The sequence below is a fragment of the Geospiza fortis genome, unplaced genomic scaffold (genome assembly GCF_000277835.1).
Source record: "Geospiza fortis unplaced genomic scaffold, GeoFor_1.0 scaffold317, whole genome shotgun sequence".
NCBI lineage: Eukaryota > Metazoa > Chordata > Aves > Passeriformes > Thraupidae > Geospiza > Geospiza fortis.
In genome coordinates, this window is record NW_005054398.1 from 1,479,487 (window position 1) to 1,494,186 (window position 14,700).

Genomic DNA, 14,700 nt, shown 5'->3' on the forward strand with positions numbered 1-14,700 from the left:
AGGCTGTGGGGAGAGAGGCTGGAGCCGTCCGAGGGCACTTGGCTCAGCCTGGCGGAGAGACCTCGCTGCAGCTTCCTCATGAGGGGAAGCGCAGGGGCAGGCACTCGTCTCTGCTTTCTGTGACAAGAAAACAGCAGGAAATTATGTCAGGAGAAGTTTAGGTGGGTATTAGGTAAAGTTTTTTGCTTCGAGGGTGGTCAGGCAGTGAAGAGGCTCCCCAGGTAAGTGGTCATGGCTCAAGCCCGGCAGAGCTCCAGGAGTGTTTGAGCCGCGCTCTCGGGCGCTGGGTGGCATTGGTGGAGCTCTCCTGTGCAGGGCCAGGGGTTGGTCTCTGAGATCCTTGTGGGTCTCTTCCGACTCGGGATATTCTGTGATTCTGTTTAAAAAGCACCTTGTATTTACTTCAAAAATCCAGCTGAAGCTTTTTTGAAATACTGCCTGCCAGTAGGTGATGCAGTTTGACGGTTGCATATTAACTGTCATGTTTTGTTTCTCTTGCATGTTCCATTCAGTAATTTAATTATCAAAGCAAAAATATTACCTTGCTATTCTTGTTAGGTATGTTTTTCCCAATAGCTGAGTTAAAATGTCAGCTTTGCAAAAGCAGTTTGTACCAGTTCCAAAGTGATACATAACAAAATTTCAACTATAATTTGGCAACAATAAGCAGGTTTATTTGTAGGGGTTTTGTATTTTGTAGCTTTTTCAGTTCGAGGGCTTGGGAGGAGGTGTTTTTTAACTTAAATATCCTTCTAAATGTCTTCTGTCCATTTTGGTTTTTTTTTTTTTTGCAGGATGAAGCAGTAATCCCTGGTATATTAGTTGGAGTTTCTGTAGATGGAAAGGAAGTCTGGTCAGAAGGTTAGTATGTGGGAGAAGTAGTTGTGCACACTGTCAAGAACTGATGAACATCTGAAAAATGAACAATTCAAACAAGTTAATCAGGCTGGGATTTTGTCTACTTGATGTCCCATCTCTGTACAGTAGCCAGAAATGGGTGCTTAGGGAGTATCAAATGACACCTTCCTTGGTAAACTTCAATCATTTCCAGGAATTGATAATTTGTTAACTTCCTGAATATGCTTGTATGTCTCAACAGTTAGATTGGAGGAGCTTTCTTCCATTAATTTTTCAGATTAACCTTTGAATGTACTCTGGGCATGGAGCTGTACAGTGTCTGGCAGCACTGTATGTAGGAGGTAAAGAACTGCTCTCCCCACAGGAACTTCCTTAGTAGTCAAAGGAATAAGGGCTCACATTTGGTGACCTGTCTCCTGTTTGTGGGCTGAGGTGTGGCTTTACTGGGATTTAACAGGTGCTATCCTTTCAGAAATTGCAGTTGTTTTTTCTGGTTACACAGGGTGTAAGTAGAGTGTGTTAGTACTTCTCATATCATCTCATGTAGACATTTGATGTTTTTAAAAAACCAACCAAAATGTGTATCTGTTCTCAGAAACATTTTCATGAGGTTCAAACCACTCCGTTCTGGGTTGTTTGAGTCTCCTCCTCCCTTCTCTGTGGGGGCCAAAGCAGGGACAGGTGTGAGCTGCATGTATTCTGTGACCACAGTGCTGAACCTGCTCTCTTGCTGATGGCAATGGTGTGAGGTTTGGGAGGTGTTTTCACTGGGAGAACATCATCTGCATTAACAAGCACTAGGCACTTGAGTAGCAGCTATATAAGAGAAAGGGTCTAGGGCAAATGGATGTCATCTGTTTTATTTCTTGTACTTTGTCAAGGTTTGGGGCTTTATTTCCTGAGCACTTCATTGTTAGACTACAGTTGTGTATAGACAGAGATGTGTTGCTTGCAGGCCTTTCTTGTACTGAAAACTGCAAATATGTCGTTGCTGCTTTTTTTTTTTGCTTTTATGCTGTAACATCACTTTCACTTTCTTCAAACCTCTCTCAAACTGAAGACTGGTTTGGCAGCTCGAAAATGCTTTATTAATTCCAGTTCTTGCTACCAGACTTGTGGGTTGGCTACATAGGAAAACACTGTTACAGAAAGTGTTAAACTGTATTTTTTAATTGAAGCCATGCTGAGAGATGTTGAAACATAGTAACACCTGGGTTCTGTGAAACCTTACAGTTTGGGAATCAATTTGTGAGTGATTTCCTCTCTCAGTTTCTGTATTGATACAATAAGACCCTTTATTGCTTTAGCCATTAATTCAAAACAGTAAAATGAGTGTTTATGACTGTTGGTCAGTTATTTTACAGTCTAAATTTTGGTCTCTTTGGGTTTTCTACACTGAATATTTGACCTCAGGAGTGTAAATTTTGGCTTAATCTTTAATCTCATTTATCATTATGTTTGTTGTAGTCTTAATCAGCAATTTGAGATGCCATTGTGTAATCCAATGGGCTCTGATTACCTGCTGCTACTACAGTAAAATGTTACTGACTGAACTGAAGCAGGGGCTGGGATAGTTCAACGCTTCATATCCCAGTTTAGCTGGAGGAAAAATATTTTAAAGAGCCAGTAAATCTAATTCATTGCATGTAATGAATTCAGCATGTGCAAAGGACTTAGCAGAGTGTTTTATTTCCTGGCAGGTTTGGGCTATGCTGACGTGGAGAACCGTGTGCTGTGCAAGCCAGAGACCGTCATGCGCATCGCCAGCATCAGCAAGTGTCTCACCATGATGGCTGTTGCTAAACTCTGGGAAGAGGGGAAGCTGGATTTAGATGCTCCAGTGCAGAAATATGTCCCTGAATTTCCAGAAAAGGTCTACGAGGGTGAAAAGGTATGTAATTGTTTATTGGTAAGAGTTTTTAAAATTTTTTGTTCCTGCCACTACATAGCTATCTGTGTACAGGTGCCTGATCTGGACCTATTCCTATAAAACACTCAAAATCATTTAGACAAGTACTGATATTTCCTGCTCAGAAAAGCATATTTGGATCTTCACTTTTATATCAAGTGTGTGTCCACATATACCCTTTTTTTTAATACTCTGTTCAAGATGTGATTTTTAAAATGTCTTGTACCTTTGTCTGTTCTTTGTCATGGTGAATTTTACTTTTTCAGTGGTTTATTTTTTTGTCTTTCAATGAAGAGAGCTCACATTATCCTGTCTACCTAGGTCACTATTACCACAAGACAGTTAGTTTCACACTTGAGTGGGATTCGTCACTATGAAAAAGATATTACAAAAGTAAAAGAAGAAAAGGAAAAGGCAAACAGAGCACTTAAGCTAACAAAATCCCATCAGGATAAAGAACAAAAAGCAAAAGAAGGTAAAGGGACTGAAAACACTGATTGTGTCAAACAGAAGAAAGAACATGATAGTGAGACAAAGAGCCGAAATGCAAAGCCTGGCAGGAACGACAAGGAGTTTGAACAGGAAGAGTATTATTTGAAGGAAAAATTTGAAAGTGTGATTGAGTCACTGAAGATATTTAAAAATGATCCCTTATTCTTTAAACCAGGTGAGTTTCTATTAATGTAGACCAAAATATGCTCTTCTGGTGAGAGTTTTGTTTCAAAGAGTTTGACATGTAATGATGATAGTAGAGTCCAGTGAAGAGTGTTTGTGTGGGCATTTTGGTTTGTTCTGCTTCCCTCCCTTTATATTTTTTCTTCACATGCCCCATTAAAAGCTCATCAGAGAAGTATTTGGTCTGTTCTGCACAAACCACTTGGTCATCTAATATTTATGTATAAGACTTTTCTCCCAGGAGCAGTAAGTAATGCAGTAAGTGCTCTGAAACATAGCAGTTAGTGGATTTATAAATGGTGAAGCAGAAGATAATTCTGGTAACAAATTTGTATCTACAAAGTATTTTGTAAGCAGATACCAACTTGCTGTAGTCATGTTCTGGGCCTTCTAGATAAGAAATAAAAAGCAAAGTATTTTACTGAGACACTAAATTAGACCTAAAAAAATCTAAAAAAACCCCCATAGACTCACAGAATTACTCAAGTAATTTATTGTTTGGATTATTTAAATTAGGTCTAGAAAGGACTTTGAGGAACTTCAGGTGTAAGTTTTAAATGAGATAGGTAAAGGTAAATTCTATATATTGCTGATAAACAGTAAATAATGTGCATTTATGGGGGAGAAGGGTAGAAAGAGGGTGAAGTTAAACACTCACCATCTTGGAGAGCTCACTTTAAATAAGTGATTTGTCTCAGCTGTAATCACTTTAGCAGTTGCTCAATATGTAAATGTTTCATAGAAGGCATTAGCACAAGGATGAGATTTTTTAAAATGAAACATTGTTTTGTAAATAAATTCAGTTGTCTTAAATAATATACACGCTTGTGTTCATATAATCTTTTGGGATATTCTAGAAATAGAAACACTGTGCTAAAAGTGATGGATACCCTTGAAAAATGTGAGTATTGCTGTTGTTTTCCCTTCTCCAGGGTATGGACACACAAACAAGTCACAGTAGCTGAGCATCTTTTAAGCAGTAATTTTATGGTTTGTGTCAGCTTTCCAAATCCAGACATCCTTGTTAGACCTGATGTGGTAAATCTCCTGGAAAGGATGTTAAATGTCAGCGCTGACACCTTGGCATGAAACCTGAGTGTACATAGAGATCTCTGGGAGATTTTGGTGCTGTTCTCTTAGCAGGATGTATGTCTGCTGCAGTACAGAATTTCCTAGGCCTAGGATCAACAGTGGTTGATCATTAATTGCTATATATAGTTTTATTTGCACATATGATTCCATTTAAGTATCATGCAATTAACCTGGGGTTTTTTCCCTTTCTCACTGTGTTTCTTCAAGGTAGTCAGTTCTTGTACTCAACATATGGCTTTACTCTCTTAAGTGCTGTTGTGGAGAGAGCTTCAGGACAAAAATTTACAGATTATATGCTGAAAATGTTTCGTGATTTGGATATGCTGTCAACTGTCCTAGATGACAATGAAGCAATGATATATAACAGAGCAAGGTAAACAGGGGTGGAACTCTTCTTTTTCCACAACAACTGTTACCCTTTCTATCTTAATTAAGACAGCTGAATTAAGAATGTGTGATTTTTCTTTTCCCAGACATTTAAATGAAGTGTTGTATGTTACTTCAACATTACTCATGTAGCTGCTTCCAGTGCCATGGTATAGGTTCTGTAATTAGCATGTAAAATTACAGAATAGGAAATAAATATTTCTTGTTCTAAGTGTGAATATGGGAGGTGAGGGGAGTAATAGGGGTGACTTCAAAGTTTACATTTACTTTGGGTACAAGTAAGCACATAAATGCAAATTAAATAATGAGTAACTAGGAAATTATGTTGGAATATATAATTACCTTAGTTTGCTTAATATACTTGCCTTTAAAGGGTTCCATGGAATTGTAATAGTCTCACAGTAACACAATGTTTTCATAATTCAAATTTCAGTATGCATGTTGACCAGAATTAACATTCTGTTTAACATCAATTTAATTTTAAAATTAATTTAAGATAGGAAAAAAATAACCAACACCTCCTACCTCCCCAGTCCTACAAAAAAACCAAACTACACCCACAAAACAAAAAGCTGAGATAAATTTTGTAACTGGAAAATCCATTCCAATATAGTGGATCAGGCTAGGGTTTCTTGTCTTATTTTATTGAATTTCCTGTCTTGGCTCAGAAATTGATTATTGACTCCTCTGTTAAATTTTGGTGCGGGACAAGAATTCTGTGGAATGACAAAGTAGGTTTTAGTAACAGTCTCATGAAAATGAGACTCAGACTTTTAAAGTTTGGCTTCTAAAATGCTCTCAAAGAACGATGAACACGTTGAAGCTGAGGTTTATCCTAAGTACAGGTGTATATTGAAAGCGTGTGTGCGCAGCTTTACTGCTCTATTCTAAGATGCTTTGTGCTGGTGTTCAGTTTGCTTGCAAAATTTCAGAGGCTCATCTGGATGATAGTGATGTTCTTATAAATTATGAACCTTGTACAGTCAAGGTTTTTTAGAACATGTGTATGTTCATCCTTTTATAAACTGAAATATGAGAGGGATCAAGGAATTGGGAGAGATGCTCTTCTGGGAGTCTTTTTATAGATATTTACTGTTAAGCAAACCTGAGATGCTGATGGATTTACTTCCACAAATTGGAGCTTGATGCCTCAAAATAGAATGTATTGAGGTGTTAAAGTTTGTTTAATGGTTTGGTTATACTATATTTATCACACAGGAAAATGCTAAAAAATCCATGTTCTAGATCTTTTAGAGGTATAAGTGGATGTCTTTGTAACAGGGTTTTTTGTGATCAAAAGACTCATTATGGGGACAACAGGATATTAAATCACTGTCAGAGTTGATGGTAGTCTTGCACTCTGGACCATTCATCATTCTTCCTTTGTTTCAACCTCTGACTTCCAGTGTTATAAGTTATTCAGAAGTTTGCTAGAAAGCTTTCCAATACAAGTGAAATCTAGGTAGGGTTCTTCCTTTTCATAAACTCTCCATGGACCTTAATTGGTTAAAAGACCAAAGGTTGAAATTCCTTGGGTTATATATTTATTCAACAAGTCCTTTTCATATGTTGTATGAAATTAACCAAGTCATGATTGGACTGTTTCTTTCAAAAGCACAACTTGTTCTGCACTTCTGTTGTATTGTTCCTGACAGATCATTCTGCAGCTCTGGTTGGCAGTTTCTACATTTGTGTTATGCAAGATTTTAATGCTCCTTGCTTTGTTCTAGAGTACAGCAACCGTAATGGGGCACTGGGGGGAAATCAGCCAGAAGTGGAAACTGCTGTCTGGGAGCAGCCACCTAAGCCTCAGTTGTAGAATTCCTTGTTCTTTTAAACACTTCATTTCTAGTACAGACATTTAAGAAAAAATCTGTGTTGCCTGATCTATTTATCTCTGTCACATCTCTTATTTGTATATTATCTTTATTCTTAGTATAGCCTAAGATTAAGCAGGATTAGTACTTTTATTGAAGTTCAGCTTCTAACCTAAGAAGTCACCTTAATTTTTGTTTTTCTGTCTGAATGATTTGATTTTTCTGCAATATATTTTAAAAATGTATTTTTAAAACTCTCTAAATGTTCACAAGAACAAGCTAATACATGCTCAGTTTGCTCTTTTAAGGTAGGGCAGCTTAAAGTCATTGTGCATAGTATATGAGAATGACAAATTGAATTTTCTTGAATTTTAGGTGTTACATTTACAACAAAAAGGGACGGCTGGTAAATGCACCATATGTGGACAACTCTTACAAGTGGGCTGGTGGTGGCTTCCTGTCATCAGTAGGTGACCTCCTAAAATTTGGAAATGCCTTGTTGTACAGCTACCAAGCCGGACAATTTAAAAACAAGAACAGCAAACTCCTTCCAGGGTACCTCAAGCCAAGCACAGTTGCCATGATGTGGACTCCAGTGCCAAAAACAGAAGTGTCGTGGGACAGGGATGGTAAATACGCCATGGCTTGGGCTGTGGTAGAGAAAAACCAGCAGTGTGGCTGCTGCAGACAGCAGAGACACTATGCATCTCACACTGGGGGTGCTGTGGGGGCCAGCAGCGTCCTCCTCATCCTGCCTGAAGAGCTGGACCCTGAAGCTGTGGGTACCTGGCCAGTGGCCCCCCCCAGAGGGGTCATTGTCACCATTATCTGTAATATGCAATCGGTGTCGCTCAACAGCACCGCCTTAAAGATCGCCAGGGAGTTTGACAGAGAGAAACAGGCACAGTGTGTGGGCTGAGAGAGCTGTGGGACTGAACTCACTGTACTGAAATACAAAGGGTGGAACTGGACTTCAAGTTCACTAAGAATATGGGAAGAAAAAGCATAAATAATTCAATTAACCTCTGCTAGTGGTGCTAAACTTATGTCTAACTGGAATTCATCTCTCAGGGAAGTTCCTAACTTACAGAAAATGAGAATGTAACAGTCAAAGATTACTTTCTGTAGTACCTGTGTAAATGATCATTATATTAGCAGGTTATTTTTACCAACTAGTGAAACACTTGACCAAGATTAAAAAATAGCCTTTTTTTTTTTCACTAAGTACAAATTACCTACCTTGAATGTTGAACTTTTGAAAAATTTCACATCTTGATTTGACCACACAAATATGTTGCTTGTTATTCTTACAGTTCCAGTCTGCCAAAACTATTCAGTATTACTTTTTAAAGAAAAATTGTGTCATCATTGCTTTTTGTTTTCACGTGCCACTTCTCTTACTTGCTTAAAAAACCAACAAAACCCAAACCTTGAAGCTACCTCCAGAATACAGATTTATACCAGAAGCAGTCTTTTATCAGAGCTGTGGATTAAGAACTAGAAAAGAATGAATCTAGAGCAATGTAAGTAAAATTCTTTTTTCTAGATCTCATCCATTTTTATTGGATACAGAGAATGTGTAGAATTAGTTTACTGTGCAATAAAAGAATTATTTCTAGAGTCAAGTCCACCCAAGTAGCACAATGTGGCAAGCTGTCAAACTGTCCTGTTGTTTTTGAGTGATATACACTTGGTACCAGAAATGGCACTGTATTCTGTAGCCTAGGTTCTCCCTTGTAAACAGGACTTAGGAACTCCAATAGCTCAACACAGCTTAAAGACCATTCTTGAAGCCAGGAGTAGAAGTCTCACCAACCAAACACGGCCATGGCAGCTGGAGCACAGCTCAAAGTGCTGCATCCAGGGGTGGGGACTCCACCACTTCCATGGGCAGCTCCTTCCAATGCCTCATCACCCTTCCTGTGAAGAAATTCTTCCTGTTGTCCAACTTGAACCTTACCTGGTGCAGCTTGAGGCCATGTTCTCTTGTCCTTTCACTTGTTCCCTGTGAGAAGAGGCCAATCCCCCCTGGCTCCAGCCTCCTGCCAGGGAGTTGTAGAGTGATAAGGTCACCCCTTCTCTCCAGGCTCCTTCAGCTTCTTGTCAGACTTGTGCTCCAGACCCTTCCCCAGAGAAAGAAAGAATGTCCACTGCCTTTCTCTGGACATGCTCCAGCCCCTCAATGCCTTTCCTGAAGTGAGGGCCCCAGAGCTGGATGCAGGACTAGAGGTGGGAGATTTTTAATCTTCAGTTTCACAACAGGAATAAAGTGGCATCCGAAGTGTCCATTTTATGTATTTCACAATAGCATGGGAGATCTGTCATCTCAAAGATTTACCCCCACCCCACTTCCCCTGCAGTTACATTAGACAGCAGTTCCAGGCTGACACAAAACAGAAGCATCTTTAGGAAAGGTTTCAATGCTTCCTTTCCTGCACTGCTCAGCAGCTCTGCTGCTCTGAATTCAAGGAGCAAGATGTCTTGGTTAGCAGCCAGCAGATGACAGCCCTCCCTGCCTCTTTCCCAAACTAATGCTTTTAGTGTTATCCCCATAGTTGTTACCTGCCCTGTGATGATACAGCATGCTGCCATCTCTGCTCCCACTCTGCCTATGGTAATATTTATTACCCAAGACACAAACCAGGAAATCTAGTATTTTGAGGAGTCAGTGTTTTACCTATATTTTTAATTGGGGCTAATAAGACTAGTTTAGTATATTCTTCATAATTACAATCATTATTGTACCTTAAAAATGGTTTGCTTGGGGTTTCTGGCCCACTCACCAAAATTTCACTTTTTTATTCATTAATAATGTATTGTCTTTATCTCAAGAGTATCCAATCATTTCATCTTCTAGCACCTGGAACAAAATGGGTCTCCGAGCGTCTCTGCTTTGGTACTAAATTAATCATGAGTTCTTATCTTTTAGGGTAGAGAAGGCAGAGATATGAGAGACTAGGAATCAATGTGGCCTTAGCATATGTATTCAGGTCACAGTTAATATTGCTACTTTGATCTTTGTTCTAAAACCAGTAATTTGATGGGTTGGCATGGTATGTGGGAAACTAACTAGACTATATCTGGTCAGTTAAGAGTACCTTCATGATAAACTTACCTGTGAGTGAACCTTTGTTGTGAGTGGCACTGACACAAACCCCAACTTTTCTTAGAAGGCACGTGTATTCCATTGGTACACCTGTTTCTGTATCAAACACCTCCTTCTGCATATGGTAATTACATGTCTGCTGTTTGAAATAACAGAAATAAAACTTACCTTGCAAATGCAACCAATTGTAGTATCAGGTTTTTGGTTTGTTTTATTGACTAGATATGTAAGAGTTTTCAAAGTCATAAAAAGAATACTAGCTAATTTGAAAATTCCAATAATAATTAGCTCACCAAGACACCTGATACTTTTAAAGAGCTGTTGATACGTAACTTGAGATATTATTTAATAAGATATATGTAAGATTTTGTTTTAATATTTTCTCATGGTTAAAATAAAATCAATTTTTACTGGCAATTTACAAAAACATGGCTTTCAAAAACGAATTAAACCCTTTTCCTTATTGCAAGAAGGCAATTATTTAATGCCAGTATTTAATACTAACAGTATGCACAGGTTTGCTGTACTTGTGCCTAGATACCATTCACACCTCCTAGTGTAGTTCCATGACTTACAGTTGCTTATATGCCAGTTGCCTTCTCTATGCTGCAGGTTTTCAGTGCTTTGCAAAGGACTACTTTTGGGGTTTTTTTTGGAAAGACATCTCAGTTTAGAATACCACGTGCAGTCTTGAGATCAAATTAGCAGAAGGGAAAATCCATGCATTCCAGAGAAACAGCTGAACAGAGGTGAGTAACTTTTCATTTTTATTTATTACCATATTACCGAAGAGGGGGAAGGGACTACAGCAACATTGAAAGCAAATGAGCCATTTTAAATCTTATCTAGCTTTTGCAACCCTTGCAGTTACGGTAGCTGCAGTAATAAAATACACAAAATGCATTTTTAAAGCAGTTGCTGTAACTATACGCATTACACTGCTGTAGTTTATGATTAGCAAGGGGAAGGATGCAGGAAGTTTGAACAGTAAAAAACCTGTTCAAACAAACTTATAAAAATAGAGCTCGGTTGTCTGCAAAACTTACAGGAAGAACTTGCACTTCAGATCATTTATTGAAAAAGAGATTCCAGCAGATTGGTCAGCAGTAGCATGTAATTTGTACAAAATCAATCATAATTACATTGTGATTGTAACAGGCATTTTTAAACTGGTAAGGCTTTCAGGAACACAGATCCAAAAATCACATGCTGAACTGTTCAGTGTTGCTTTCTTCTAAATGAACAGCCTGCAAAGAAATCACGTGAGTAGAGAGATGAATAGTCCTTAAATTGTTAGACTGCCTTGAAAAATTGCTCATCCAATGTAAGTAGAAAAACTCATGGATTAAATATAAATTTCATGTACCATAAGAGGTGAAGATTTAGCACTGTAAGTCTTCTCTAGTTCAACCTGAGCAACATGGTTGTCATGCAATTCTTCTTAAAATAAGATTAAGGTGTACTGTTTATTTTCTTCCAGATGTATTTTAAAATTTCAGTTTACTGTTCCACCCCTTAGTGATACAAACCCCAAACTGAAACAGCTGCTGTGTGAGTTGTTACCATTTCAACTGCTCAACAGCCTCACTTCAGGTATTCTGTCCTCATGTTTACCACCCCTGTGTAGTAGCACATTATATAAGCACTGCTATGTGTCATTTGTATACATGCTTACCTTTTGCCCTTTAAGCAAGAAATTAATAAAATTTGGGTTAATTTTTACATTTTTTAAATCCTAAAGTGTTTCCAGTGCTTTTCACATACCCCAGAACTAGACTGCACTCAAAGATACTGGTGTTATACCAGTTATCTCTATATACATTATTGGTGGTTATTTGCTCCCTTATAATTTATATGAAACAAATTTTCTTTGAGCCAGGGAACTGCTGTTTAAAAACAGGCAAGCCATTAGTGACTAGGAGTGGCACAGGATTACTTTAGCCTGGCAAAAGTACCCTACTCCTTTGATGGTGCTTTTTAACACTTTAAACCCAGCTCAGAGTTAAACAGCAGTATTCACTACACAAGCTGAAGGGAATGACAAGTCACCTAAAATGAAGTGTGTTTGATGACAATGTAGGTGTTTAGCTGCCTGGCAGATCTAAAGAGCCATTTAAAAACAAAGAATATGAAGAAAAATTCTCAATTCTGGGCCTATTAACAATGTTTCTAGTAGCCAACTCTAAGCAATTTGTAAAATCAGTGTTCCAGTATCAGCTTCCAAAATCCAAGCTAAAATATTTGCAGGCTATACAATGCATTTATGTAAGTGGCATATTTGGGTTGTGTAACGTTGCCCTTACCTTCTGTGAGCCTGGCTTTGCCCCCAGTTGGCTGACACAGGACAGTTGAGCACCCTACACACAGAACTACTGTCTGAGCATGGCTGAACACTGTGGTGATCTTGTAGCATCCTGAAAAACAACATTATGAAACTTTCCACTGGGTACTTCTATCATCATTTTTTAATGTGTTAATTGAATCAGGTACTCTAAATACATCTGTCCAAAATGCATCTGTATTTCCTTACACAACACAGCAAGCCAAACTAAGCAAGCCATGGTTGTGTTCTGAAGTGTTTGCCTTTACTTACATGCTTAGGAAAGCAAGTTAGGTAACAGAAACTGGTTTGATTCCCATATGAAAATCAACAGACTCTGCTGGCTGACAAACCCTAATTTGCCTATCACATCTCCTGTAAAGAAGTTCAGCAGTTCCAGGTTAGCCTCCTCTGCTGAACAGAGGAACCCATGGAGCTGGAGAAATATTTACCTTGTAACAGCAGAACACTGCTATTGACAAAGTCAGAAAGCTGGGAATATAAACACTGCTGTTCCAATCTGTGTTTGCTTTCTGTTTAATAATTGGTACATGTAAGGCTTGGCTGCATTCTATAAAACTAACATAATGTTTAAATGGAAAGACTTGCAAAGAAAAATTTCACTAATTCCCTATGTAATGCTTTTGTCTACGACTTATAAATTTTATGACTTAAGAAAGGATGAGATCACTCATACATGGCTTAGAAATGGGATTTTCACTGCTTTTCAATTTTTTTCCCCTGAAAAGCATTTTTAATTAGCCAAGAGGTATTTTTGGAGGGAGAAAACGGTAAAGGATTTAATCTGGATGTGGATATACAAAATAAATAGGTAAAGGTGAGCAGAGATTGCATTTTCAGCACATGTGGATCAGACAGCAAAGATAGAACATATGTTGTGAGCAGGGTCCTGTGACAAAAGCTCTTCTTGGAAGGGAGAAGTACTATTAGACAGAATAACAGATCTCTGTTTAAATCACAAAGAGCAACTGTACAAATCTTTGTGAAAAACTTCTAACAGCTAAACTTTAAACACAGCAAATTGTTTTTTTCCCCTACTGAAGCTGAACTTCCACGTTGATGAGTTTTTAATGTTTGTGAGTTGGCAGGGAAATGAGCCCAACCCATCTGAGTATCTACGTAGGAACTTCCAATTCCACTGACCTAGGGACACATAAGGCCATCTGCTATTTGCAGTGCCTTGTGCATAGGACTCTATCATTACTGAAGCTCTCCTGCTCTGCTCTATATAGCCCTCAAACACAAAAAACAATTAACCCAACAATAATGAATATAACCCATGACCTATGGGCCTATTTTGACACTAACTGTATCACAGTGTATGCATTCATGTATTCTGGTTTGAACAGAGAGTAAAAAAACCAAAAAACCCCAGAGGCTTAGTCTTCAACCCTGTATTTGTTTGAAAGCAATCAGAGCTTACTTTCAATTGTTTAAATTAATTTACCTCAATTTCAGATGGAATACGTCTCAGAGCTTCTTGGAAAACTAAGCAACTAAGAAAGAATAAGATCAGAAAACCTGAGTACATCAACAATTCCCTGGTTCTAAGCCAGGAAGATCACTATTGTAAGTGTTTTCGTACTGCTAGAATCTTCTTATGCTGCAGCAGTTGCTAGGAAGTTACCACATTAGGCAATATGATTGTGACTGTGCTGAATAAAAAAGCTGCTCACTGGTAGAGCACATTCCTGTCATGGTGCTGCAAAATCCCATAGTTTAGTTTATAAAAGTGAAGTTGATTATACAGATGTCTCTGGGCCAAAGTACTGAAAAGTGGTCACAGGCAACATCTTATAATCCTTGTATATGAGCTAGATGGCAGCTTAGTTCTTAACAGCACATGCAAAAAAGGCAGTGGTGTATGTTTTATGTATACGTGCAGTGTCCCTGCATATATCCTTGTCAAAAGTTTTTCCAGTTGTTCTTCCAGAACTAACTTACAAAAGAAGGAAAACAATGTTGGCTTCTATTTGAAACTTGTGCTATGGAAACTTTAAGGCATCATCCAGTTAATCTCACTTTCTATACACGTCAACCTGGGGGATTGGGTTTTTCCCTACTTGCAAGGGTTTTACAAAGGAAAAAACCCAACTAAAGAACTCAAGCCAGAACCTCCAGAAAATAAATGTCTGATTGTTTACATCAACTTTTCCAAATATGGAAAACACTTTTACTGTTAAAAAACCCAAAGCAATACACAGACCTTTTTCTCTACAGAATACAAACTCAGATAAGAAATAATAATCAACTGTTATATAAAGATTAACTGTATATAAAATTAGTTTTGTTCCTTCCATAACGCACGAACATTTCAAATATTTACCTGGACATTTTACATCCATAAAGTAGGAGTTTGGGCTCTGCACGAGACGTTTCTTTTTGTGCTTCCTCTTCTCATCCTCTAAGGAGGGATGCACCAGGTCTTTGGCCAGCTGGGTGGGGCAAGAGGAGAAGCGCCCAGCGCGTTAGGCGGGAACCGGGCCGGACCGCGGGGCTGCCCCGAGCGCGGCCG

At 38.5% G+C, this 14,700-nt stretch overlaps 2 protein-coding genes across 2 annotated transcripts; one reads left to right on the forward strand and one right to left on the reverse strand.

Moving 5' to 3' along the window:
• The first annotated feature begins 231 nt into the window (after positions 1-231).
• On the forward strand, positions 232-10,034 carry LACTB (lactamase beta). The gene is made up of 6 exons (XM_031061009.1): positions 232-261; positions 795-861; positions 2,559-2,749; positions 3,089-3,434; positions 4,742-4,907; positions 7,114-10,034. The coding sequence occupies exons 1-6, from the start codon at positions 232-234 to the stop codon at positions 7,655-7,657; spliced, it is 1,344 nt and encodes a 447-aa protein (XP_030916869.1). The 3' UTR covers positions 7,658-10,034.
• A 560-nt stretch (positions 10,035-10,594) lies between these two features.
• Positions 10,595-14,691, reverse strand: RPS27L (ribosomal protein S27 like). Its single transcript, XM_031061018.1, has 3 exons — positions 14,512-14,691; positions 12,148-12,258; positions 10,595-11,091 (listed from the first exon to the last, which is right to left on the reverse strand). The coding sequence occupies exons 1-3, from the start codon at positions 14,528-14,530 to the stop codon at positions 11,063-11,065; spliced, it is 159 nt and encodes a 52-aa protein (XP_030916878.1). The 5' UTR covers positions 14,531-14,691; the 3' UTR covers positions 10,595-11,062.
• Positions 14,692-14,700: the final 9 nt, after the last annotated feature.